The sequence below is a fragment of the Harmonia axyridis genome, chromosome 1 (genome assembly GCF_914767665.1).
Source record: "Harmonia axyridis chromosome 1, icHarAxyr1.1, whole genome shotgun sequence".
NCBI lineage: Eukaryota > Metazoa > Arthropoda > Insecta > Coleoptera > Coccinellidae > Harmonia > Harmonia axyridis.
This window is the reverse complement of record NC_059501.1, coordinates 78458409-78484849: the sequence shown is the minus strand read 5'-3', so window position 1 is coordinate 78484849 and position 26441 is coordinate 78458409. Positions and strand designations below refer to the sequence as shown.

The window sequence follows — 26441 nt, the reverse complement described above, 5'->3', positions numbered from 1 at the left end:
TTCAACATTTGTGGCCGTATATCGGCAATAACACGGCGAATGTTGTCTTCTAAATGGTCAAGGGTTTGTGGTGTTTCGACATACACTTGAGGATTAACTTCACTCCAAATGTGACAGTTTTGTTTGTTGACGTAGCCATTCAACCAGAAGTGTGCTTCATCGCTAAACAAAATAGAATGGACGTAGTGCGCGATACGTATTCCGCACAGAACCATTATTTTCGAAATAAAATTGCACTATTTGCAAGTGATGTTCAGGGGTGAGTCTATTCATGATGAATTGCCAAACCAAACTGAGAATAAATCACTCGACAGCTGTTAAATCGGTCGCCACCTTGAACAGTAATGCCAACTTAAAGTTTATACCTCGAAAAAAAAACACCCGTTTTGAATGGTGTTTCGTCGCCAAAAGTTGGCGACGCGTCGGAGCAATAAATGATGCTGATTTATGAATAATAAACAAAAATGCATTAGAGACATAATGTCGACAAACTTTCTTTGAACTGTTGAATTTTTGGACCCCCCTTTAGCTGCGCTAGTGATTTCATACTTCAATTGCACCGTAAAGTCTTTGGCTACATTACAGCTCTTAATCATCTGTCAGGAATATCTAACTCAATATCAGGAAAAGCTCGCATATCGAAATTTCAACGAACGCCACTGTCTCCTATGGAATAATCGAATCAACTGCTTCCAAAGATCAAAGGTGGTGCCCTGAGAGGTCGCGTGAAGCATTAGCATATTTATATTCTCCTCTTTGACCATAAGGTGCTTTCAACTAGGGATTCTATCTCTACGTAAAAAGCCTTTTCTCCCAAGCTTAAGAGTGGATACATGATGACATTACATATGGTAAGAGAGGATATTGTATAGGATATCAAAACATATTCGGGGCCGAAAGAAAATGGGAGATTAAGTATGTTTCTCTTTTCCAAAGGCGAAGGCTTTGATACAGGCATGGATGAAGTTCGAGAATAAAATAATGGACCGACAGGAATATCAGCCTCTTTCAGGTTGTTTGTTGAGGAAATTATTAGCATCATTATCTGAAGAGCCCATTCAGGAAAGTTGAAGAATTATTGTTTTCTCTAGCGGAAAAGATAACAGTTAGTAGAGAGGTCTTCAGTACTTTTAAAGGGAATATACGGAAGGAAAAGTTATCGCTTTTGCTGAATGGAAAAAAACTTTGGTCCTTATCGGGTGAACAAAAAATTGTTTCAACATCTAGGATTTTCGATCTGAAGAGCAGTTATGATAATTGGTTTGTTTATAGATGATGAGCTATATTTGAGGAGTTCTTGAAATTGAGTGAAATACAAAATATACTGAATATGTATAATTTTCTTGAATTGTTCTTTTTTTGCAATAGGTATTAGGGATTCACGGCTTGGCTTGATTTTCAAGCTACTTGGCTTGAGATTTATATGATTTCAAGTCAAGCTCAAGTCAAGTAGAAGTTTCTCAATCTCAAGTCAAGTATTCATTTATCAAGTACTTGAAACTTGCAAAAAAAACACTTCTTTTATTGAACTTATTGTACAAAAAAACCGAAAATATCAACTTTTTGAAATAGAAACATAAATTGAATCACTATAAAACGAAATAAAAAATAAAGTTTCTTAATAATGAGAAACCTTCAGGTTTGATTTCATTATTTTCCATCCAGGATCTAAGACACATGAGGCATTTTATATATTTGCCGCCTAACCTATTGCGGGTTTTTTTAACTGTAAGAGCAGCTCTGGAAAATTGTCTTTCAACAGTAGCTGAAGATGCTGGCGTTGATAACAAATCCTTGGCCATTTAAGCCAAGTTTGGAAAGATATTTCTGAAATTACCAAAATCTATCAATAGATTTCATATAAATGTGAGAAAACTAATAATAAAGTCACACTGGCGAATACTTCAGTCTCTCGGCGCTCGAGGAATCCCCTTATTCACTCTAAGCGTGCACGAGATTGCAGAAATATATGCCTTGCAACGCGACGCGTGCATATCAAACTCAAGTAATGTCAAGTAGCTTGATATCATGTCGAACAATAAATATCCAAAATCAAGTCGAGTCAAGCACAAGTATTTAACTTTTTACGAGCTTGATTTTCAAGTCGAGTAATTGGTTGAAATGTCAAACTACTTGGCTTGAGGAATCCCTAATAGGTATATTCAAAACATGTTAAAGTATCTTGATCTGTAAAGTCATTTTGGGAAGACAAAATTCGATTTGAAGACACATGAAGAAGTTTGAACATAACAAATAAAACGGCTAATATTTGGAAATAATTGATGAAAATAAAAATAAGTACAATTTCCAATAGAGTAATAATATCATACGATATTGGTTGGTTGGGTAGGGTTATGCGGTACTGATGATCCCTAATAAGGGTGAAACCGGTATATCGCTATCCTCCCTTGATGACATGCATTCTCCTTGGGTTACTTTCGATTATGAATCCTTCGTAATGGCGTGGAGACCTTCTGTCTGACAATGGTTGTGTTGATGGCAGTTTTCTATTGCTGATACATTGACCAGATGAAATAATTAATATCGTATGATATTATTACTCTATTGGAAATTGTACTTATTTTTATTTTCATCAAGTTTGAACATACTATGTGACATATCAAGAAGACCATACTTGGCAGAAATGTTTCGAAGTTTGATCAAAACGCCTAAGAACTTAAATAAAGGATAAAGGCATTTTGACACTCCCGGAACCTTCTTGGCATTCCACCTAGTGATCGATTTCCTCATGAGGTATTGCATCCCAGGAATTCTGTAAAACATGCCGGAGAGCTTCTAGTGTTTGTGGAGGATTGGCTAATTGTTTCACTCTTCTACCTATAAAGTCCCACCTTGGTACCAATGGTAGTATATTGACGATAGCTTCATCATAGTGTTCCATGTAATGTCTTGAAGAATCGGATCCTCCAGTTCTTTAAGGAATAGAAGGATTTAGGGTTCTACCATTTCATCAATATATCGGAAGGCATTAATATTGCCTAGGATGAAGACCAACTGAGGCATAACCCTTACAGTGTCATTGGTGTACATGCCACTCAACAGAAAGCTGCAAGTTGTGACGTGCTTTACGTTTCCTTCTGACTATCATGTGACCATCGGGAATTCCTAAGCAGGATCGTCGAGATTCATCATTGAAGACTACCTTAAGGCATTCAACGCTCCAATCTAGTCGCAAGGTACACTGCTCCAATGATTGCTGTCGAAGACAAGCCCTCAGTGGAAACACAATATGTGGTCGATAGGATTACTAGACAAAAGCTCTAGTTCAACTGTAAACTGTACAAAAAAATAGGGTTTGAATTGTGAGCTATCTGGTACTTATATTCTCATTAGTTTGGCAATATTATGCTAAGAGACACATATCAAAGACTTTTTTCTTATCCTTTTTTAATAAGTTTCAGCACCTCTATTAACAGCAATGACTTGCTCAAAAAAGTGTAGCTTCATTCTGAATTCAATGCTATATTTCATTACTTAATCTATGAATCAAGTCTCATATTCGAAAAATATAAAAATTAAGCCAAATTTTAACTCCAGTTTCTTTCATTCCAGGTCAAATCGATCAAGACATCCTCACCTCCAAAAAACTTATAGAAGACTATCAAAACAACACCAGAAAAATACAAACCATACTCGAAGGGGTAGAGAATCCTCCACACCAAGAACAAACAACAACCACCCCACCACCAATGGTAGAAAAATCGAAAAAGAAGTATAAGCAAGACGAGATCAACAAAGAAGTAGCGATGATCAGTGACAACGGCCAACCAGATATAAACACCGGCCTCTTCATGAACACCATCATCTCCACCACTTCAACAAAAGAGTGGCCAACCTTCGAGAACGAAGAGTCCAAAGTAACATTTGTAAATAACGAATTATCTTCTAACGCTCCAACCGATCGCATCAAGCAAGCGGATTCAGAATCCAGCACTACGAAAGCATATCCGAAATATTTTTCATATCATAGGGTCACGGGAAAGCCGATTTTCATCAATAGAAACCCCAAGGCGTACGTTGCTGTGTCCGTTGTGGCCCCAAAATCACCAGAAGTTCACTCGGATGAAGATCTAGAGTTGGAGGACGAGCTCAGACAGTTGAAGCCGTGGACACACTCCCAGAACTTGAAAAATATGGAGTCCATTAGATCAAGATGGATCATAGACACCTCGAAGGAAGATAAGAACGCTGAAGTGTAAATGATTGCAACATGTTATGTAATTTTAGGTACTTATCTTGGTAAAACTGAAATATCTATATTTATCTATGAATTGTATATTATAGGAGAGTAAGTTCACTTGGTTTCTAGGAAATTTGCCGAGTTGAAAAATGCAATCTCATCGACAACCAAATTTGGTTTAGTCAATCGTGATTAGAAGGGTTTTGAGGTTTATGATTATGGTATAAATATTTAAATACCTTGTCATTCGAATATCAAATTAATGTTTGATTTAATCTGGTAAAGGGTTTTGCAATAGGAATTATACAATTTGAAATGGTTATAATGGCAACACTGTAAATTATTTTTGACATTTCTTATGTCATTTGTGTTCACTAGGTTAAATTATCATGGATAGAAACATGCCTCAACAACGTTCACAAATTATTGAATTTTTTCATCAAAATCAGTGATGATTTGTGAATACTGAAAGAAATTTCAGAAATAATTCATAGAGAACATTATTCAGTTGATCTATTCGCTTTCAAATTTGTCTACAATATGACGAATAGTGAGTCGATTAACTGAATAAGGTCTCCATGAATTCTTCTTGAATTATCTCTGTATTCATAATTGAGTATACTGATTTTGTCGAAACAATTTTACAATTTCTTAACTTTGTTGAAATGCGTATCTTTCCATGATTAAATGACATAACCAATCGAATATAAATGACATAAGATATATCAAAAAACTAATACAGTGTTGTCACTAAAATGGCTTACAGAAAATCAAAATTTGCAATAATTAATATACAGTTATAAAATTGATTTTTTGACTCGGCATCACGAATTTCGTTTCCACGAATAGACATTAGACTATTTCTTAGACGGTAATAGTATGGCAAAACGCAATAAACACTATTTCCTGTTCATTAACTATCATCAGAGAATTTTGAATTCGAAAATATTCACAATTTCTTTCTCTTATTTTCGAAGTGGGCTATAAAATGGGATTATCGCCTCCATATTTTTCAAGGAGGTGGATGAATTGAGCTTATTTTCATTCTTATAACCTTCTATATGAATTATTCATCATGTAATAAAATACCTACCGAAACAGAATAAAGGGCACAATATGACTCCATGAATAAACAGACACCTTAGTTTCTTCAAATTAGACGAAATTTTGAGATGGAATAGTACAGCTGAAAAATTGAATGTTGATTTTAATTTATATGTAATTAAATACACTACAAAGTAAAATTCTATGTTTCAATACCTATCCCAAGTTTTTTACAGACGCGCGCAGTAGGCACTACCAGTGTCATACCAATTTTTTTTCTTCTTCTTTTTCGGGACATACAATTGAGTCTGGATAGAGATATGGAAAGTTCTTCGTGTATTGTGAAACAAAATTCCAGAGGAGGTGCAAAAAATACTCGGGGAGAGAGAGGGCGCAAGCAAGTTTTGAAGGCGGAAAAGCAAAGCTCAGCGTGTCATCGGCACTATCGCTGCGATATCGCAACATGTGAGGAGCGGTGATTCAAGCCCTGCACAGTGTTGTCCGATCAACAATTTAGAAGCCGTAACATTGAGCAAGGCAGTGGGTCACCTCAGCGCTCCAAAGTGGTGGCAGCTTTCACCTCACATCGGGGTCACCACTTTGCGAGTCTTTCTCGAGTCAAATTTAAGGTGCGCTCTCTCTCTCTCTCTGGGGATTGTTGTGTTTCATCCCGAGATCAGTGGTGGAATCTTAAGTTACATTTTAAAAGATTCTTTACCAGAAATAAACCAAGAAATTGAGAAATCTATTTCATTCATATTGTATATTCAAGAATCTTTTTTACAGTTTTGAAATTATAAACAAGATGTAAGTAAAACCCTTCCCCCTCAGCTCTTTGTTAATTGATATTTACAGAGTATATTTTATATTAGAAAGATTTGTATTCTTCAATTTTTTCTCAAAGGTTAAACAATTCAATTAATTCTGAAGATGAAATTCTCGATACTAGTTGAAAAGTAACTTAAGAATTATATAGGTATTTATAATTTTTTTTACCTTATTTCTCTAGTCTCATTTGGTTTAAAATCTTATTGATTGAAATTGGGATCCTTCAAAAACAGAAAATTTATATTTTTCGTTTTTTGTACCATCCCTCTCCAAATTTTTCAAAAATGTCTTTTATACTGAATTTGATATACAAAGAAATGCTGAAAATCTGAATGATATTCATTCAGAAAGGTATTTCTATTTCCAAAATTTCCGGATTCTTATTCTTGAATTCTATTACATATGTATTCATAAAATCGAAAATTCAATATCTTATTGAATTACGATCAATCCACTTATTCTCTTTGACTGTAGCTCATAGGTGTTCCAGGAGACTGATATAAAGGCCTATTTTGTGCAGTATAAAGTGCAGGGGCAGCTGTAGGAACTTGTTGATACTGTGTCTGACTTCTTACAGGATAACCTGTAGCTATGCTTCCTGTCTTTGGAGGTGCTTGAGAACTGATAGCCAAAGCACCACCATGTATGATGTGGCTATGGGAATTAGGGGGTCTTAGCCCATAATGGTCTGTCAATTTGGCTTCTAGGTGATAAGTCTGAGCTCTACTAGGTTCATAGGAACACCTTTGAGGTTCCCTACTGGGCATGGGTCCTTGTTGAGGTTGGGTATAAAAAATTGACAGGTCCGAAGGTGGATAGAAACAAGGTTGTTGAGTTTCTGAAATAAAAGAGAATATTCCGAATGAAAAACATTGCTTCTTACTGTTGATTAGAGGATGAATGTTAACAAAATTCTAACCATCACCTATGTAATTGTTTTTGGAGCTTTGAAATTTTTGCTAGAATGAATTCTTAAAAATAAAGAATGCGTTCATGTAATTGGAACCTTTGAATTGTCAGTTTCCTCATTACAAAATGATCTACTTCAGATAAACTGATAGCTACAAGCCTAGCTTTTGCTCAGCCACCCTATATTAATTTGTACTTCCAACGATGTATTTTTTGGAACAAAATTATTTTAAGTGGCTTGTAGTATGTGTAAATTGTCAGAAATCATCACCTAGGGAAGAAGTGTTATGCTTTCTCCAGACGACCATTCCTTTCTTTCTTGTATATGGTTGAGATTAGACCAGTAAGAATTATGTGTGGTCAGTTATATAGAGGGACATCTATAGTACAGTCTCTAAAACCCGCCTCATCTTATTTGGCATCATAGAGCTATCCCGAGAGGATCAATTGTATGTCTTATCAATTTATGACTACGCTTGAAGGGAGAAATTCAAGAATATTTTTGAACTATGATCGTTTCAAGAATCGTGGTGCAACTTCAATCAACAGGGAAGTTTTGAGATTTTAAAATTAACTTATCCACATCCATCTTACCAATGTATGTTCAGAGAAAACAAAGAATGAAGAATATGAAATTTTAACTGGGTGAGCTGAAAAGAGGGAGAAGAATAAAAATTCTTTTCTATAAAAGCAGATTGGCAAGCCAGACACGTAAAATTTTCCTTCTAATCTTCCGCGATAGAGCAAGAAGACATGCAATATGGACGTACCTCAACCTTTCAATAACCACGCTTCTTGGCGTGAAAAAATGCACTATTATTATCAAGAAAAATCTTCATATTGAATCATGTTTAGAATTGAAAAATGATATAACGAATAGGATATCCGATTGCAAATTTTTTTTCTTGATGTCCCAGTTATTAGTTTTCCGTTATGTTTTTGTGTATATTTTGATGAATGTGAAATTAGTGGTGTCTTGAATGTGCCTAAACCTATTAGATAAATCTATGAAACAGTGTGTTAAGCAGAAGCCGATTTGATTCCGAGATGATATCAGCAAGGAAGCAAAATAATTATTGAACACTCACTGTTCCATAGTACAGCACGTACTAATTCATGACGTCTTCCGTCATCTTCTGTAAACAAACATATAATTACATATTGATCACTTTCACAAGAAAAAAAATTCTTTACACTGATGAATCCATGTTACCATTTCAGTGTTCTCGAAAATTTCATTTCAATTTCAAGAACACAAATGTATGTTCGAAAACTGAGTGAAACCAGTAGCGGCTCGTTGTGTACATCAAGTGAGTATTTGATTCACCAAAAATTTCTTTCGTTGAATTTGAATATTATTTATTATTGACACGTCCACCACAATATTTTTTAAATAACCAAACATTGTTTATAAATATGAATGTATTGAACTGGAATCACAAACATGACATTGTGTCACCATCAAATAATCCTAGCATTCCAAAACAGATTTTTTTTACGAGTTATCTGTTCTGCAGATCACGGGCCGCCACTGGGTGATATAAACCAATTTTTTAAATCAATAGTTACTACTCATTTATTTTGGGCAGTATGTTATCAATTCTGATTTCTAATGATGATCCTGTAATAGCGTGATATTCTGGAATGACATTTCCTCCTTCATTATTGTTCATTGTAAATTTTAATTAGTTCATCAAATTAAAAAACAGAACTTTATTAAATAATGCTTAATTTACATTATGAATACTCAACGTAAGCTTTGAAAACTTTTCCATTAGGATCATCGTATCTATCTGCCGTTTCAATATCCATCATAGAAACTATACCACAGAATAAAATGAGAAGAAGAATCGAAACTATGAATATACCACTGCAAATTGGTATGGACACAAATCCAACACAATCATAGGCATCGCCAAACTGCTGTTGTTCCTGTTCGTCTTTGAAAGGTTGTATTTGGAAGCCAATAATCTTTAGGATCTGTTTGGTTGCCTCATTTGATAGAACCAAGTTGGAGCAATGATAGGAAAAATTCATTGGAACCGCTATTTCATCAAAACTAATCGGTTTTTCATCTAGAGTGATATTTTCAATCGTCCAAAAGCCATCTGAACCAAATACAATTATAAATGTTACTTTGACACCACCTCCATCAAGTGATAAAGTCATATCATTGTCCTTTATGCTGAAATCTGATCTACTCAATGTAACGGGACTGAATTTTGCACCATTATCTGAACTATACTCTCCATTCCCTGAGATAACGAGTAATAAATTCTTATCATCTACGATCGGTACTACTTTTGTCTCTGTTGGAGTTCCTGTAGGAGGTTCTGATTCTGATTCTGATTCAGACTGTAAAAGTTTTTTGAAATTATGCCGTTCAGAGTACTCTGGAATAATCCATGATGGATATCTTGCAGTAAAAATACTGAATATATGAGTATGCATATTTGCAAACTTTGAATGCATTTGGAGGATGGTGAAGTCGTGCTTTTTCAACATATTCTCTCTGCTTTCATTTGTTTTTATCATTTTCAGATTAATAACCAATGTCGCCAATTCATGCCAGTTGTTATAGTCGTGAAAAGAACTTGAATCAATTTTCTTCACAGGGCTAGCAATTTCTTCAATAGTTTCAATTGGATTTTCTGCATATGGCATGAAGTAGGAATTGAAAGAATTAATAAAACTAGATAAACCAGGAAAAATTGTACTTCCATATTCATTACGAATAATCAGGTCCTCTAAACTCAAGGTTTCTTCAAGGTATACAATAATAGGAATCTTCCTCTTGAAGATTCGAGATATTATTGTCCTTAAATCATGCGCTTTGCTTTCAAGTGGAGAGTATTTTCCTAAAGTTGAATTAAGTTCTTGATTGGTTTCCCACATCAATACTGGTACCTGTTCTATGCTTTGCATGTGTAGAAAAAATACCAGAAAGTAATATTTAAACATTGTTGTATAAGTACCTCAAACATTTGATAATCCTTTTGACATTTGTGAATATTAATGATCACAGAAATTTGAAAAGACACAGAACTTAGAAGTATATTTCTATGAAGTAGTAATGATCCAAAGAAGTTACCTAATGGATTCATCAAACACCACTTACTTTGAGGTGATGATTGATAAGGCGTTGATCCTACAGAAGGTTTATAACTACTGTATCCTTGATGATATAATGAAACAGGTATAGAAGGTGGTGGACTTGGACTTCTAGGTCTTTTTGTGCAAGGTTTGAATCCTTGTTGTGGTTGTTGTTGAGGCATCGGTGCCCTAGGAACTGATGCCGGAGTTATATAAACTTGCTGTTGATGAACTAAGCCTTGCGGTATCGATTGTAGAGTTAAAATATCACTGAAATCAGAGTCATAAGTATTTTGTAGGTAAGTGCCGAAACTAATCTTTACCTGGCTGTTTCCTTTACCATCTGCTTTTTTCGATTATTATCATCTGCATTCAATACCCTTTTCAGCGTCAAGAAAAGCTGATGTTTCTCGTCCCTCAATTGTTGTAATTTAGCTTCTAGCTGTAATAATTGCTCTCTAGTCTCACCCAAAGTCATTACATTTTGCTGTTCTCTCGCTTCTCTTTCTTTTCGTAATCTTTCCTCTTCAACTTCAGCTTCCCTTTCTTGTTTTTTTCGTGCCCTTTCTCTAAGAATATGGGCTTTCAAAATTTTCCACATTTGTTCAGAATGCTCTGCTTTGTTAGGGTCATCTTCGTTAGCTGTATTAGAATTTTCTGGTACAGCTGCAGGCATAATTGTTCACCTGAAAACTCCAATAATGTAATATTTTCACCAAATTATGTAGCAAATTTTTTTTGTTATTATTGATATTGACTTGTTTTGTAATGTCAGATCTGACATTGCTGTCAGTTTGTGAGAGTATAGAGTATTGTACAAATATTTTTTTCTGCACATTCTCATCAAATGAAATTTTTGATGAAAGAATGCAAAAAAATACGAGGCAACGAAAATAATTTATTTCATAGTTATAATGAACGAACGAAAAATTTGCTTCCTCATTTGATCTTTGTATCGTATAAAGAAAACTGTAACACTAATCTATACCTCCTTTAGAAATCTATAGTGTTTTCAGAAATGTTACAAAAGCTCAACAACAGATGTCGCTGGTTATACAAATATGAGAATACGTTTGCGATAATATTTGAAAACGACTACGATTTCTAAATATGTCATTCTTGTGAAAAATTGAGAATTTTTGAAAAAATGAAGTGGAAATCTCTCCATATGATTTCATATAGGGCTTGAAATTTCTGTGGTCCTGATTACGCTATTCATACGAAATTTTGAACGGCTTTTGAAATGGTCATTCTACATATATATGCAAAATTTCAAACCGATCGATTTAATCTAGTCGATCTAGTCAAGGCAATATTGGGTAGTTCTTCATCAGTATTTTTCTAGAATTTTCTATATTTCTAATGATCTAATCCACCTTCAGTTTTGTACATACGGCAATACCTATTTAGCATTTTTTTTCGATATAATTTTTTTTTTTTTTGGACGAGGATGTGTGATGAATGTCATATCTCCTGGGGATCAATTTGTAAAATTTCAAGAACTCTTGGCTGAGACATTTTGATGAAGGAATGTGAAGATGCTCCATTCTGCTGGAACCTTTTTTTTTTTGGTTATAGCCAGGAAAGTAGTACCACAGTTCAGGCAACAGAAACTCATCTGATCCTCGCATAAAGCTCTGAATTCCCAGCGAGTGCACTCTCCCTTCCATCTTCAAAAAAGTAGGGGCCAAGAATTCTAATCAAAATAACCTAAGGCGGATGGAATTTGGTTTGTCTAGTGTTGAACTAGTCTCCTCCAACATTTTTACCCAATTCCGAAAGAGAGGAATGTTTAGTATAGGGTGTTTTTTCGAGGTATATAACTTTAAGTTGGCAATACTGTTCAAGATGGCGACTGTTTTAACAACTGTCAAGTGATTTATTCTCAGTTTGGTTTGGCAATTCATCATGAATAGACACACGCCTGAATAACGCTTGCCAATAGTGCAATTTTATTTCGAAAATAATAGTTCTGTGCGGAATACGTCCATTTTATTTTGTTTAGCGAAGAAGCGCACTTCTGGTTGAATGGCTACGTCATCAAACAAAACTGCCGCATTTGGAGTGAAGCTAATCTTCAAGTGTATGTCGAAACACCGTTACATCCAGAAAAACTGACTGTTTGGTGCGCTTTATGGGCTGGTGCAATCATTGGTCCGTACTTCTTCAAAAACGATGATGGCCAGAACGTTACAGTCAATGGTGATCGGTATAGACCCATGACTACTAACTTTTTCATTCCTAAATTGAACAACCATGATGTCCAGGAGCTGTGGTTCCAACAAGACGGCGCAACATGTCACACAGATCTTGCCACAATCGATTTATTGAAAGACACGTTTGGTGACCGCCTAATTTCACGTTTTGGACCTGTGAATTCGCCTCCAAGATCTTGTGATTTAACGCTAGACTACTTTCTGTGGGGCTATGTGAAGTCATTGGTCTATGCGGATAAGCCACACACCCTTGACCATTTGGAAGACCACATTCACCGTGTTATTGCCGATATACGGCCACAAATGTTGGAAAAAGTCATCGAAAATTGGACCTCCAGATTGAACTACATCCGAGCTAGCCGTGGCGGTCATATGCCAGAAATCATATTCAAAATGTAATGCCACAAGATTATCTTGCGGATAAATAAAATTCATGTCAATCGAATAATCCATCGTTGTTTTATTGCATTTAAAGTTCTATAGCTTTTAAAAAAAACATCCTCTACTTAAATAAAACTATTTCATCGATTCAACAGGTCATTCTGTCGCTTCGGCCAGTGTTAAATATCATTAACCCAGGGAGACGAACAATTCCCCTGAAAAAAAGCAAGTGGGAACAACTTTGCGGAATGGAGTCAATTTACAATTCAAATAGGCATAAGTAATTCCGCTCTTTAAGGAAAACTTGCGGGTATTCACCACCACCGCCACCAAGCGCTGCGACCCCGTTTACGTTTACCCCCCCGATCTCCACCCTCAACGAAGACCTACTTTTCTCGCGATTGCCTCCGGGTGCAGTTTCTTTCATTGTTCCGATCTTCCGGAAACTTCCACCACCTGAATAAAGTGGGGAGGAATGCGGGGGTGCCCGTCACTTTATTTCCTTCTTTCGGGGCGTTTTGATGAAACTTTCACAATAAACAAATCTATAAAGTCTCTGCTGGTGGATTTTTGAGAGTAGGACTCGGAGCGGGGCTTCGGAATACCTTGAGGGGTAGGGGGAAGGAAGTGATTTACGGAGCCGATGATGAAGAATTCATTTTTTTGTGGGGTTGTTCTTATTTATATTTTTTTATTTCATTTTAATTCCGCACCATTCAATAGCTGAGTCTAATTGAAGAATACTGGAACAAAAATTACAAAAACAAACGACCCTAACTAATAATATAAGTTACATACTCAATAGATTTTATATCAGGTGAACAATTTTGCTTCCGCCGTTTCGCAATAGATGGCTGTAGAGGTAAGTGGTAGTTACAGTGACTGTTTATACTACAGTGGCGACAAGGCTCGTCAGCGTTTTGATTGGTTGGAGCTCTGTCCGTCATTTAATGTCGAACTTTCACCAGAGATCTCTGATTTTCACTATTTACATTTGAGTGCCGGCCTGTTTCACATGCTTTGAAGCATTCTTGTTTGACTTGTTAGTGATTGTGACTGGTTTAAGGGGTTCGAATTCCTCAAAAAGGTGAAGATTTTATAAAAAAAATGAGCGGTCGACCAACCTTCGCGCATGCGCAGTCGACCATCTGAATCTTGAAACAACTGTTAACGTTTGAATCTATCATTTCCCGCCGACATTTAATGGCGGATGGCCGAAGTTGTCGCCACTGTAGTATATACATAGAGTCACTGTAGTGGTAGTCGAAATAAATAGATCCTTTGTCATACAATAAGTTCAGGTATTTGAAAACTTGATGCCATCGCAATATTAGCCGATTTGTGTCATCATAAAGCTATTCTCGATTAAACATGTCAGCTTACGAGCCAAATTCTCGTCATTTGCGAGAGTTTTTAATTTTCTGTTTTAATATGAATAAATCTGCGGCTGAGGATCATCGAATGCGTTCAAATACCTATGGTGAGGCCGTTATTAGTTAAAGAACGTGCCGAGAGTGGTTTCAACGCTTCAAGAACAATGATTTTGACGTCGAAGACCAGTATGGTGGTGGAATAGAAAAGGTTTTCGAAGATGCAGAATTGAAGGCATAACTTGATCAAGACTCGTGTCAAACGCAACAAAAATTGGCAGGATCATTGGAAGTGACGAAACAAGCCATTTCAAAACGCCTGAAAGTCATGGAAAATTTTCAGAAACAAGGAAATTGGGTGCCCTACGAGTTAAAGCCGAAAGATGTTGAACGGCGTTTGTTTGCTTCTGAACAGTTGCTTGCACGGCAAAGACGGAAGGGATTTCTGCATCGCATTGTGACTGGAGGAGAAAAATGGGTTCATTACGATAATCCCAGGCGCAGAAAATCATGGTGATATCCCCGTCATGCTTCCACGTCGACGGTTAAACCGAATATTCATGGTTCCAAGGTTATGCTCAGTATTTGGTGGGACTAGCTCGGCGTAGTGAATTATGAGTTGTTAAAACCGACTGAAACAATCACAGGCGATCGTTATCGAACGCAATCGATGCGTTTGAGCCGAGAATTGAAAGACGAACGGCCGCAATACAACGGGAGATATGATAAAGTGATTATATTCGACCCCATGTTGCGAAAGTCGTTGAGACATACTTGAAAACGTTGAAATGGGAAGACCTACCCCACCCACCGTATTCTCCAGACGTTACTTCTTCGGACTATCACTTGTTTCGATCAATAGCATATGGCCTGGCTGACCAGCACTTCTGGTCTTCTGAAGAAGCTAAAAATTGGATCGATTCGTGGATCGCTTCGTTGAAAAGTCTTTTCAACGCGAAATTCGTACGCTGCACGAAAGATGGGAGAAGAATACGTTCATGTTATTATTATTAATAAAGAATAATTCATATTAATAAGTTGGTATCTATGGCATTATGAAATGATAACTAATGTGTTAGTAGAAACTAAAGAATTTCTCCATTTTTATATTAATAGATATCATATTCGCAATAATTATGAATGAAGTAGAAATATGAAAAGAACATAATAAAAGATGATGCGATAAATAATATTATTCATTTTTCCAATGGCGTCCATAAGGGTAGAGGCATCGTGAGTGAAATTTTCAAATTGAAGAAACAACAACCGATCCAATCTGATGAATAAAATATACAGAATATTAAAGTCCAAAGTTAATTTCTTTGTTTCTCTACATTACTTCGAATACAAATCGATAGTATAGTAACTGTATTTAAATATTTATATTATAATTCTACACATTTCCATTCGCATCATCACTTCAATTTATGAATATGGAATACAAAAACATTCAATTATTATCGACTACAGTAATGGTTCCGATTAAATAATTATATTTCATAATTGAATGTTTTTATTCCAACAATTTCAATAATAATCTTTTCATCATTCATTCATTATTATTCTTATATTTGATTATGAAAAACGTCACTTTCAAGGATTTTTCGATCTCAAAATGCGACAATTTTGCTTATTAACGTAGCGAAGATACGTTACTGGTGTTCTACTGGTTTGAGATTCTATGTTAACAGAACTTAAAAGCCTTCAGATCTAAGTCTATATGAAAAATACGGTGTAATGTCCCAAGATCGAGAAGGAATCGTCAAACCTAGGTTTTCGTCCACACTAAAGTCTACCTATACATTTTTGTGGTGGATTTTACACTTTTTTTGCGTTATTGAAGCGTATCTCGTTTCATTTTGAATGATGGTGTAGTTTTTACTTCTCAAATGTCTAAAGATGTTTAGTTCAAAAAATTAAACAATTATTGGTAAACCCTTTACCTAATATACAGTTTTGTGTACTGCATGGTGATAATATGAAGCGTGCATGACGAGAGCTCAAAAGCTCCTGACTTCACGTAAGTTTTTCCACCAAATAAAAATTCAAGTTCCCTAGTCCAGTCCATTTCTGGAACAAGGTTCGAGTCATTTTACCTTCGAGTTTAAAAAATTTATGAAATACATCTATACGAATGGAGAATGTATATGTAGGAAATGACTATAAGTCATCCCTTCTTTTGACATCAAGCATCGATCTCGAAAGGAAAAGATGGCAGGTGAATTTACGATAATGCTTAATCCATTATGTATGCTGTTGAAAGCACCAAGATTTTCAATGGGAATCGTTCCCATATCATGGATATTAGGTTGCTCACTGCCTCTAGGCTTAGTGAGGGTAAAGTGGAGTTCATTTCTACCAATTCTTTGTTATTTATAGGGAAAGGAAGCTTTTTGAATTGATAAATAATTTCTTGCTGTTCAGTTAATCCCTAGGTTTTGTTGTTCGTTTATTGGTTTCAATAATATTGGAATGGAATACAGAAGTTGAAGAAGAAGAGACTCTCTTATGAAAGACTTAGGTATACACCGAAACTACACGATAAAAATCGTGCCAGAGATACAAAGAAAAATAGTCAAAATTTCAAAATGAAAATAAAGGTACTAATTGACAAAGAAACTGCAAAACCCAGAAAAAGCTGATTAAATTTTATATATTTTTTTTTGGTAAAACATAGATAGTATAGTAAGGAGTACATTATTGAATTTGAAGAAAACAGTTGTGGAGGTTTTGTCATGTAAACAATTTTTGTTACTTAAATATTGTAGTCGTTTTTTGCAAGTATTTTTGATTTTATAACAAACCAGCTGTTCGATGAGATTCAAAGTCGAAGTTTAGTTATTGCTAAAATGCTTAGAGCACGTGTACGCAGAATTTATCGCCAGCTAAGTGAATTTGAAAGAGGTCAAATTATTGGTTTATGGAAGACGGGGTGGTTATTTCGAAAAATTGCTAATTGTACGAACAGAAATCCAACTATTGTTATGAGATGTTGTCAAGCGTGGTTTGATAAAGCTCAAAATTGAAGTAGAGTAGGCACCACACGTCGAAGTTGCACAAATGAAGTTCAAGATCGACGTCTAAGACCTAAGACTTATGACTATTAGAGACTGATTTGCGACAACTTGATCTTTGGCTGAGAACAAGGCCATCCTGTAACTGTCCGAACGGTTTACTGCCGGATAAGGTCATTTGGACTGCAGCATTATCGACCCCATCTGGTGTTACCTCTGACAGTTGAGCATCGTCGGCAACGATTACAGTGGTGCAGAAAACGTCAACATTGGAATGTGGAATGGCATCAGGTCTTCTTTTCTGTTGAATCTCGATTCTTCTTGGGTGCACATTATGGCCGAAGAAGAGTCAGACGACGTCAGGGGGAAAGACGTGAACCTCAGTTTGATGTTGAGCGTCATGTAGGATGGCCGAAGAATGGTTAGACGACGTCAGTGGGAAAGACGTGAACCTCAGTTTGATGTTGAACAGATCCCTCTTTCTTCTCCTCACAATGTCTGCATTCTCAGGATTTTGGGCTGATAATATTCTCAATAGATACGGTTGATGAAGAATTCGTCGTCATATTCAAGTGTGCTCATCCACCCGACCGTAAACACGAAACCCCCGAAAGAAAATAGATACAAAATCGAAAATTTCACGGAATATACTAATCTAGAATTCAGAATGTATGTTTGTTAAGAGGTAACACCACCACGTGGTTGCTCAGTTCATAATGAAATTAGAGATATTTTTTCCCACAATCACCGATTTTTTTATGGGAGTTTCACATCATTTCCTTAAACAATATTCTACATGGAAGAAAGTGAATATTTTTACTTTGCGAATGAAAAAAAACTTTTAGTTAAAAAAAAAAAACTGATGATATTTACTCTGTATAAGGCACTGATATATTTTTAAAATATCACTGAAAAAAAACCTAATAAAATTATTACACAAGAGGTGAAATTATAATTTCGTGAAAGTCGTCGTACAGTGCTGCCCTCAACATATTTGCTTCGAAAAGAAAAAAAAGATGAACTGAATGTACAACTTCGTACACCGAACAAAGTTAGAGGGAAAATTAATGGACACCAAAGTTTGACTTTGAAAAACCACGTGGAGGTAATCCCTCTTAATGAGGGATAATCTGGCACGAGGTTTTGTAACTAGGGCCATTCCAAATTTTGTTTTCCTGCTACTACCGAAAGTAGTTTCGAAACTGTAGAGTTTCGATCGAGATGAAAATTTGGGGAACCATCGATAATTCAAGAAAAATATTGAAATAAATGAATCAATTTTTCTGTGACCACAAAATCGTTGGGTTAGAGAGATATATAATACACCAAATTTCTCATTAGGTTCTTCAGGACAGATTCATTTTCATGCTTTGCAGAAATCGTTTGATAAATTCTTTCAATTTTTGGTAGGAGCCTTCGTATGGCAGTTTAGAATGAAGTCACTGATTTTTTTTTCACAAATAAATTATTATTTTAAGTATTAAGTATTAAAAAAGACAGTTGTGGTATGACGTCATAACATATGACTTGTATAAAATCAACCGTATTAGCAGTTAGTCTTAATTGAGAAGTATACAGAGAAACATATTGTAGTTATTGTACAAGGATATTTTATAATAATAAATAAGCTTTCACCGGATGAATAATATAGTTATTTATCTACAACAGATCCGCAGTTGGAATTTGGTGCGTATTTTTAAAATAAAAATTATAAGCTTTGTGCAAAATTTCGTGTTAATGGCGACATCAAATTCATGACTTCCAAGTGAGTAAATTTAAGCACGCCTTCATTCATTGCCTATAACACCCTTGGGGACGATATAAAGGTATACTGTTTTGTGGCCTCCAAGGAGGCAGCTGTCTCTTGTATGAATTTCAATAATTTCGTCTTTATTTTCAAAATTTTGGCTTCCCACTTTTTCCAGAATCTTAACAGTGTATCTAAATTTATTGTCAGAATTTAAAGTCATCCTCGAAGATTTATTATATCAAACCAAAAATTGGAAATACGAAATCAACAACATGAATACAGAATGAAATGTCACATAAACAATAATCAAGGCGCTATCCTTAAAACCACACAACCCCAAAACTCTAGACACCCCCATTTCATCTCAACAATTTATCACGCACCACGTTCCTCGCGAAAAAAAAAATTAAATCGCAATTTACCCTTCAAGGACGGTCATAAATACCTAGGCCCTCCCAGAAACGCTGTTTTCTTCATCGTTATGTTGAGACGACCGCCGAGGAGAATTCTAAAATAGGGTGGGGAATTAGCCAATATGCTGCGGAGAGATTTCGGTCAGCTTTTCCCATTAGGGTTCTTAACTCAACGGCTCCACTATCAAATATTTAGACGAGCAACCCGAGATGATTTATAGTGCAAACAATGTCGTAATTTTGGTCTGTGTTAAGGAAATTCGAATGCTGGACCTACGTTCAATCTCAGGAGTGATTATTTTTCATGTTTTGCCCAGTTGGACACTATCGAAATGATGGTGTTCGTCAAGGGTCGATTTTTGGATCTGAATTTTTCACTTGAAGGCTGTTTTTAGCGGATATTTCCCTCCTGTCAAAAATTCTATGCAAATGGAATGCAATTATCGAAAATTACAGCGAATATTTCCCTCCTGTCAAAAATTCTATGTATCTGGAGAACAATTATCGAAAATTACAGCGATAATTGCATTGTAGGAAGCGAAACTGCACTGCGATAATTGTTCTGTTCATAGATGCTTAGTTTCTATGCATCTTACACAGTTCGAATCTATGGCAATTCCATTCTAAATCAGTTTGACAGGTAATGTTACAGTTTATTCGGGAAATATTCCCCCGAATTACACTCGTGCATCAAAATTACCGGATAATTTCGCATTCCAGCGTGTTTTCTTTGAAAAACTGCATTCGGTCATTTTCATTTTTGGAGAAAGAGCCCTCCACCTTCGATGTCGGGCTCTTTCTCCAAAAATGAAAATGAAGTTTTTGTAAGTAATTGCATCAAAATTACCGATAATTTTGCATGACAGCGTGTTGTCATAAAAACTGCATGAGTTTGTTTTGTTCCACCTTCGGTGTCGGGCTCTTTCTCCAAAAATTGAAAATCACCGAATGCAGTTTTTCAAAGAAAACACGCTGGAATGCGAAATTATCCGGTCATTTTGATGCACGAGTGTAATTCGGGGGAATATTTTCCGAATAAACTGTAACATTACTTGTCAAACTGATGTAGAATGGAATTGCCATAGATTCGAACTGTGTAAGATGCATAGAAACTATGCATCTATGAACAGAACAATTATCGCAGTGCTGTTTCGCTTCCTACAATGCAATTATCGCTGTAATTTTCGATAATTGTTCTCCATATGCAGAGAATTTTTGACAGGAGGGAAATATTCATGAAAACACGCTGTCATGCAAAATTATCGGTAATTTTGATGCACTTGTACAATTACTTACGATAAGAGCATCAATGAGGGCCATAAATGCGCTTAGCTTTGCTCTAACTAGAAGAAAAATTCCTGAGGGAGTCGATTGTTGTGAAGAAAATTAGTAAAATACTGACGTGTTAATGAATCATCGAAAATTCGAGCAAAATAGTCAAGATAAAATAAAAAAAACACTGACGTCAGGAGCTTTTTGCACTTTTTTGTTTAATGGATGTATTGTGCTCTTGGTTACCATAGAACTGTAGCGGTACAATTGGATAATGAATGAACGAGTACCGAAATCGCTTGACTTTCCTCCTTTTCCGATATTTTGCTTGAATTTTCAATGATTCATCGATACCAAATTTTCAAGAGAGCTGGAAAATGTGTAGTTACATTTTATATTTAGGTACTTGTAAAATTTCAACTCCGTTGGATCTGTTGTTACTGAATTACAGGTTTATCTTTTCAATATACGACTTAATATATTAATCTTTTTATAGTTATGATGAAGCTTTCAACACAAAATTTTGCAGGAGGCTTAAAATTGTTTTTCTGAATATTCATGCAAAATTTTGACATCTGTTATCACGCAAATATTCAGTATTTATTTTTCAATGTTTTGATCATGTAATTAGCTGAAAATTCAAATTGTCATTTTATATAATTATCCAAAACCTCAACTTTTTCGATCTGAACTCATTAAAAAATTAGCTAATACTGTTATTTATATTCGAAAATTTTCATCTTGATTGAATTTGCAGCTTTGAAATCAAAAAGAGAACATAACTTGGAATGGTTACATTAACGATACTCATAGATCTGAACCTTCCATGACACTTTAAATTTTCTAAGTAATTTCGTACGGGAGTTATCGTGTTTACGGCTGACCGGATATTCTTGAATATAAGCATGAATTCATCGTAGGGCATCGTGGAGGACATTACCAATTGAAGCTTTCAGTTTTTCCAAAAATAAGGATAATTTGTATCAATTACTTAATTGTGTAAAAACTTCCATGAACAATTGTGTGAAAGATTTATAAGCAGGTGTCCAAGAGCTTTCGTCAACAATTGTGTAAAAGCGTCCATAAACAATTTTATGTAAAAGCTATCATTAAGAATTGTGTGAAAGCTTCCATGAACAATTGTGTGAAAGATTCCATCAATAATTAGTGTAAAAGCATCCATGAACAAGTGTGAACAGCTTCCATAAACAATCGTGTAAAAGCTTCTATAAACAAACGTGAAAAGCTTCCATGAACAATTGTGTGAAAGCTTTCATCGACAATTGTGTAAAAGCTTCCATAAACTACTGTAAAAAGCTTCTATAAACAAGTATTTTGAAGTTTCCATAAACAAGAGAATAATAGCTTATAGAATCAAGTCAGTGCTAAGCAAGTGTAAATAGCTTCCATAAACAATTGTGTAAAAGCTTCTATGAACAAACGTGAAAAGCTTCCATGAACAATTGTGTAAAAGCTTCCATAAACAATTGTGTGAAAGCTTTTATCGACAATTGTGTAAAAGCCTCCATAAAAAAGTGTAAAAAGCTTCCATAAATAATTGTGTAAAAGCTTCCACGAACAGTGTGAAAAAGCTTCTATAAACAAGTATTCTGAAGTTTCCATAAACAAGAGAATAATAGCTTCTAGAATCAAGTCAGTGCTAAAAAAGTATAAAAAGCTTCCATAAACAAGTGTAAAAAGCCTCCATGAACAGTTGTGTGAAAACTTCTATAAACAAACGTCAAAAGCTGCCATGACCAATTGTGTAAAAGCTTCTATCAACAATTGTGTAAAAACTTCTATAAGAAGGTGTCCAAGAAATTCCATGAACAATTATGTAAAAGATTCCATCAATAATTGTGTAAAATCATTCGTAAACAAGTGTGAAAAGCTTCCATGAACAAGTATAAAAAGCTTGCATAAACAATTGTGTAAAAGCTTCCATAAACAAGTGTAAAAAGCCTCCATGAACAGTTGTGTGAAAACTTCTATAAACAAACTTCAAAAGCTTCCATGAACAATTGTGTAAAAGCTTCCATCAACAATTGTGTAAAAACTTTTATAAGCCTGTGTCCAAGAAATTCCATAACTAATTATGAAGAAGATTACATCAATAATTGTGTAAAATCATTCGTAAACAAGTGTGAAAAGCTTCCATAAACAAGTATAAAAAGCTTTCATCAACAATTCTGTAAAAGCTTCCATAAACAAGTCTAAAAAGCTTCCATAAATAATTCTGTAAAAGCTTGTGTGGACAAGCTTCTATAAACAAGTATTTTGAAGTTTCCATAAACAAGAGTATAGAAACTCCTAGAATCAAGTCAGTGCTATTCTCGAATTTTGATTAATTTCTATAATATTGTACAAGTAATACTCTAGGACGAATCCGTTAGGACTCACACCGCGCTAAGTAAAACATACCAATATTGCTTCTAAAATGGAAGCGATGCTGAGTCTATAAGCGATGTTCTATGCTCGATGCTTCGTTGTAGTCCGCCACTAATGAAAATGAATTGAAAATGGCCCATAGTCGTGTTCCATTACCCTCATAATATATCCTTCTTCCCTATGGTGGAACATCTGGCTAGCAATTCGTTTAAGGACGTCTAGCTCGTGTCTACTTTACATAAAAGGAAATTTCCAGCATACAATATCGAATTTCTAGTTACGGACTTATCGTATCCCGCGACCCATAAAATATCTCACTTATCATTCTTCCAGATCGTTGGCGAACTTATATTACGACGATATCCTAGCACAGTCCTCCCAGAGGTGAATAAATGCCCATAAAACCAACATTAGGATGAAGTATATTTGTAGATTTGACATATATAATGAAAAACTGTAGTAAGTTTCGAAGATTCTTTCTAGAATTGAGTTTTCCATAAATATATTTTATACGGTCATTATTTCTCTTTTATAGCGAGGGTCAGATGTCGAAGTTGATGGAGTTTTCATGGCAACAACTTCTAGCTTGGACGCCGTTTAAGAATAAGGAGATATCGAGGAGTTTCATGCATGTTTAACTAAATGTTATCGATTCTGTCTATGGGTTAAGCAAGCTTGGAAAATGAGAAAATTATGAAATAAAAAATATACAACCAATTTTAAATAAATCTCGTTTAGTTTAGATGTCTCAATAATACATTAGACTTTTTTGATCGTGATTAATTTTTTGTTTATCTATTACAGAGTTCTTTATTCTTTGGCGGATGCTCCCTCGAGTTTATTATTAGGCGAATTTCTTGATCGTTGAAATGATCTTATTACTATATTTATCTTTGGGTATCCTAACATTGATAGAATTTTCACATGAATAATCTGAAAAGAAGATGAAGATCGAAACTTTATTTTTTCATTGAGAATTCTAGAACTATTGAAAAAATTTCTTTTTTGAGAACTTGAACCCACATTTAACTTTTCAGAAATTGAGTTAAGACCTTCAGGAAGAATGGATGATCTGCCCGAAAATTTCATTGGTTAATTGATTCGTGGAATGCCTAGGCGTATTGGTCAATAGATTGAAAGAAGAGGTGGTAATACGAACTATTGAATTCAGATTCAGTTGTGGAATAAATATAATTATTCAAAAATAAAAAATGGATACATTTAGATTTTTCCTCATTTTTCCTATTTTGTCACATCCTGCATGAAACAAAGAGTGAGAAACGAAGGTTTTTGTATCAAATATATTGCAGTTGAAATATAAGAAATTATTCATTTTTTTTCCAGAAAATAGATTGTATATTATTTCTTGAGAAACCTAGGGGGACCAAGACTCGTGATGATGTGTGTATGAGTCCTATAACAAGCCAATTGTGTACCATAGTAGTCCACATTTTTTGGAAAAATTCGATTTTATTGTTCAACATTGCCTTCGAGGGCGATATGGCGATTATAGCGATCTTCCAACTTTTCGATACCATGTTGTAAGTACGATTTGTCTTTCGCTTTAAAATAGGCCTCAGTTTTGGCGATTACTTCTTCATTGGTGCTAAATTTCTTTCCAGCGAGCATTTTTTTGAAGTCTGAGGAAAAAGTCGCTGGTGCCAGATATGGCGAATACGGTGGATGCAGAAGCATTCTGAAGCCCAATGCATGAAATTTTGCCATTGTTTTCATTGATTTGTGACACGGCGCATTGTCTTGATGAAACAGCACCTTTTTTCTTCAAATGAGGCCGTTTTTTAACGATTTCAACCTTTAAATGATCCAATAACGCTATATAATAATCGCTGTTGATGGTCTGGCCTTTTTGGTGGTAAGCAATGAATATTATACCTTGCGCATCCCAAAATACTAATGCCATAACCTTGCCAGTTGACTGTTGTGTTTCTCCTAGCTTTGGATTCGGTTTATTGCGTGCAGTCCACTCATTTGACTGTCGATTAGACTCCGGAGTGAAATGATGGAGCCATGTTTCATCCATTGTCACATATCAAGGCAAAATTCAGGTTAATTGCACTTAAACAGCTTCAAACACTGCTCATAAGCCTTAAATTGTTGTTGCTTTTGATCAATTGTGAGCTCGCGCGGCACTCATTTTGCTCACAGCTTTCTTATAATGTGAATGGTATGATGTACACGTTCAGATGATATCTTCATGATGTCTGCTATCTCGATCAACTTCACTTTATGGTCATTCAAAATCATTTTGTGAACTTCTTTGATTTTTTCGTAGGTGACATCCTCTTTTAGGCGTCCTCTGCGTTCGCCATCTTCGTTGTTCATTTCACGACGTTTAAACTTAGCATACCAATTAATGATGGTTGATTTTCCTGGTGCAGACTCCGGAAACTCTTCATCAAGCCAAGATTTTACTTCAACTGTATTTTATCTGCACACGATTTCCTTTTTTTTTCAAATAAAAAAAATAGCTACACTCACAACGCAATATCTCACAAACTAATGGTCGGACTGCTATCAAATTTTGACACGTATTGTGTGAAGGTGCATCAGACCGGGGACATTTCAATTGACCTAACATTCATATTGTCATCCCAGACTATCCACAATCCCAACTTTAAAACCCTCAGTATCCCCTCCGACCCTCCTGAGTGAAGACGTTCATCCCCGCCAAATAATCGGAAATCCATCCGACAACGGGAAAATAAACCATAAAAAGCCCACGCAAATAATAAAAAGGCCTGGCGAACCGAAAGAAACATGAACTTCTCTCTCTCTTCTCGCAAACGTATGAGGAAACTGTTTTTATCTTAAACGGTTTAGAGACTTGTGGGGAAGACGCTTATCTACCGTAGGAATTATGGGAGATCAACCGAAATGACATTGTTTGGAGGCCGGATAAATCCGAAAAAAAAATGTTATACACTTCCAGTCCTCCTCCAACCGATAGACGCAATAAAAACGATGCATTATATCGAACTGATCGAATAAAACGGAACTGTCGCAATAAATAACCCTCAGCTGAAAACAATCCCCATAGAGATAGCACGGCATATGAAACACTGCCAGTGGTGTAGCATGTAGGTAGCTATACCATACAGTCCAAGAGCAGGAGTCGAAATTGGCTGAGAGTTTTCTAATAGTTGAGAATTCCATGTCAAATAAAATGAAACGAAATAATATTCACAAATATTTCCCTCGTGTCAAAAATTCTATGTAAATGGAATGCAATTATCGAAAACTACAGCGAATATTTCCCTCCTGTAAAAATTCTATGTAAATGGAATGCAATTATCGAAAATTACAGCGAATATTTCCCTCCTGTCGAAAATTCTATGTATATGGAGAACAATTATCGAAAATTTCAGCGATAATTGCATTGTAGGAAGCGAAACAGCACTGCGATAATTGCACTGTTCATAGATGCATAGTTTCTATGCATCTTACACAGTTCGAATCTATGGCAATTCCATTCTACAACAGTTTGACAAGTAATGAAACAGTTTATTCGGGAAATATTCCCCCGAATTACACTAGTGCATCA

The 26441-nt window shown here is 35.4% G+C and overlaps 3 protein-coding genes and 1 long non-coding RNA gene across 7 annotated transcripts in view; 2 read left to right on the top strand and 2 right to left on the bottom strand.

Annotated features, from left to right (window-relative positions):
• LOC123681943 overlaps positions 1 to 5445 on the top strand; it is a 100592-nt gene extending 95147 nt beyond the window's left edge. For both annotated transcript variants that reach the window (XM_045620338.1, XM_045620330.1), the window contains one exon: positions 3574 to 5445. In XM_045620338.1, the coding sequence (XP_045476294.1) occupies positions 3574 to 4220 (647 nt within the window). In that variant the 3' untranslated portion in view covers positions 4221 to 5445. The remainder of the gene's footprint in view (positions 1 to 3573) is intronic.
• Positions 5446 to 5993: 548 nt separating this feature from the next.
• LOC123681928 (G protein pathway suppressor 2) lies at positions 5994 to 10860 on the bottom strand. Of its 3 annotated transcripts, none has more exons than XM_045620300.1 (4): positions 10399 to 10860; positions 10074 to 10345; positions 8071 to 8118; positions 5994 to 6911 (listed from the first exon to the last, which is right to left on the bottom strand). In XM_045620300.1, exons 1-4 carry the CDS (start codon positions 10749 to 10751, stop codon positions 6529 to 6531), a joined length of 1056 nt encoding a protein of 351 aa, XP_045476256.1. In that variant the 5' UTR covers positions 10752 to 10860; the 3' UTR covers positions 5994 to 6528. The 3 variants fall into 3 exon arrangements, with proteins under 3 accessions (XP_045476256.1, XP_045476264.1, XP_045476273.1); XM_045620308.1 differs by having other exon boundaries at positions 10101 to 10345; positions 10399 to 10859; XM_045620317.1 differs by lacking the exon at positions 8071 to 8118 and having other exon boundaries at positions 10101 to 10345.
• LOC123681920 (V-type proton ATPase subunit S1-like) lies at positions 8684 to 10067 on the bottom strand. The gene has a single exon (XM_045620289.1). The coding sequence runs from the start codon at positions 9941 to 9943 to the stop codon at positions 8720 to 8722; it is 1224 nt and encodes a 407-aa protein (XP_045476245.1). The 5' UTR covers positions 9944 to 10067; the 3' UTR covers positions 8684 to 8719.
• On the top strand, positions 10236 to 23576 carry LOC123681958. The gene is made up of 3 exons (XR_006747738.1): positions 10236 to 10374; positions 23213 to 23338; positions 23415 to 23576. It is a non-coding gene; the product is annotated as an uncharacterized LOC123681958 (long non-coding RNA).
• Positions 23577 to 26441: the final 2865 nt, after the last annotated feature.

Coding starts and splice junctions, on each gene's coding strand:
- LOC123681920 (XM_045620289.1), bottom strand. CDS start 9,943: ATGTTTAAATATTACTTTCTGGTATTTTTTCTACACATGCAAAGCATA.
- LOC123681928 (XM_045620300.1), bottom strand. CDS start 10,751: ATGCCTGCAGCTGTACCAGAAAATTCTAATACAGCTAACGAAGATGAC. Junction 8,119..10,073: donor GTGTTTGATGAATCCATTAG/GTAACTTCTTTG, acceptor GTTTGTTTACAG/AAGATGACGGAAGACGTCAT. Junction 6,912..8,070: donor ACGTGCTGTACTATGGAACA/GTGAGTGTTCAA, acceptor CTTTTATTTCAG/AAACTCAACAACCTTGTTTC.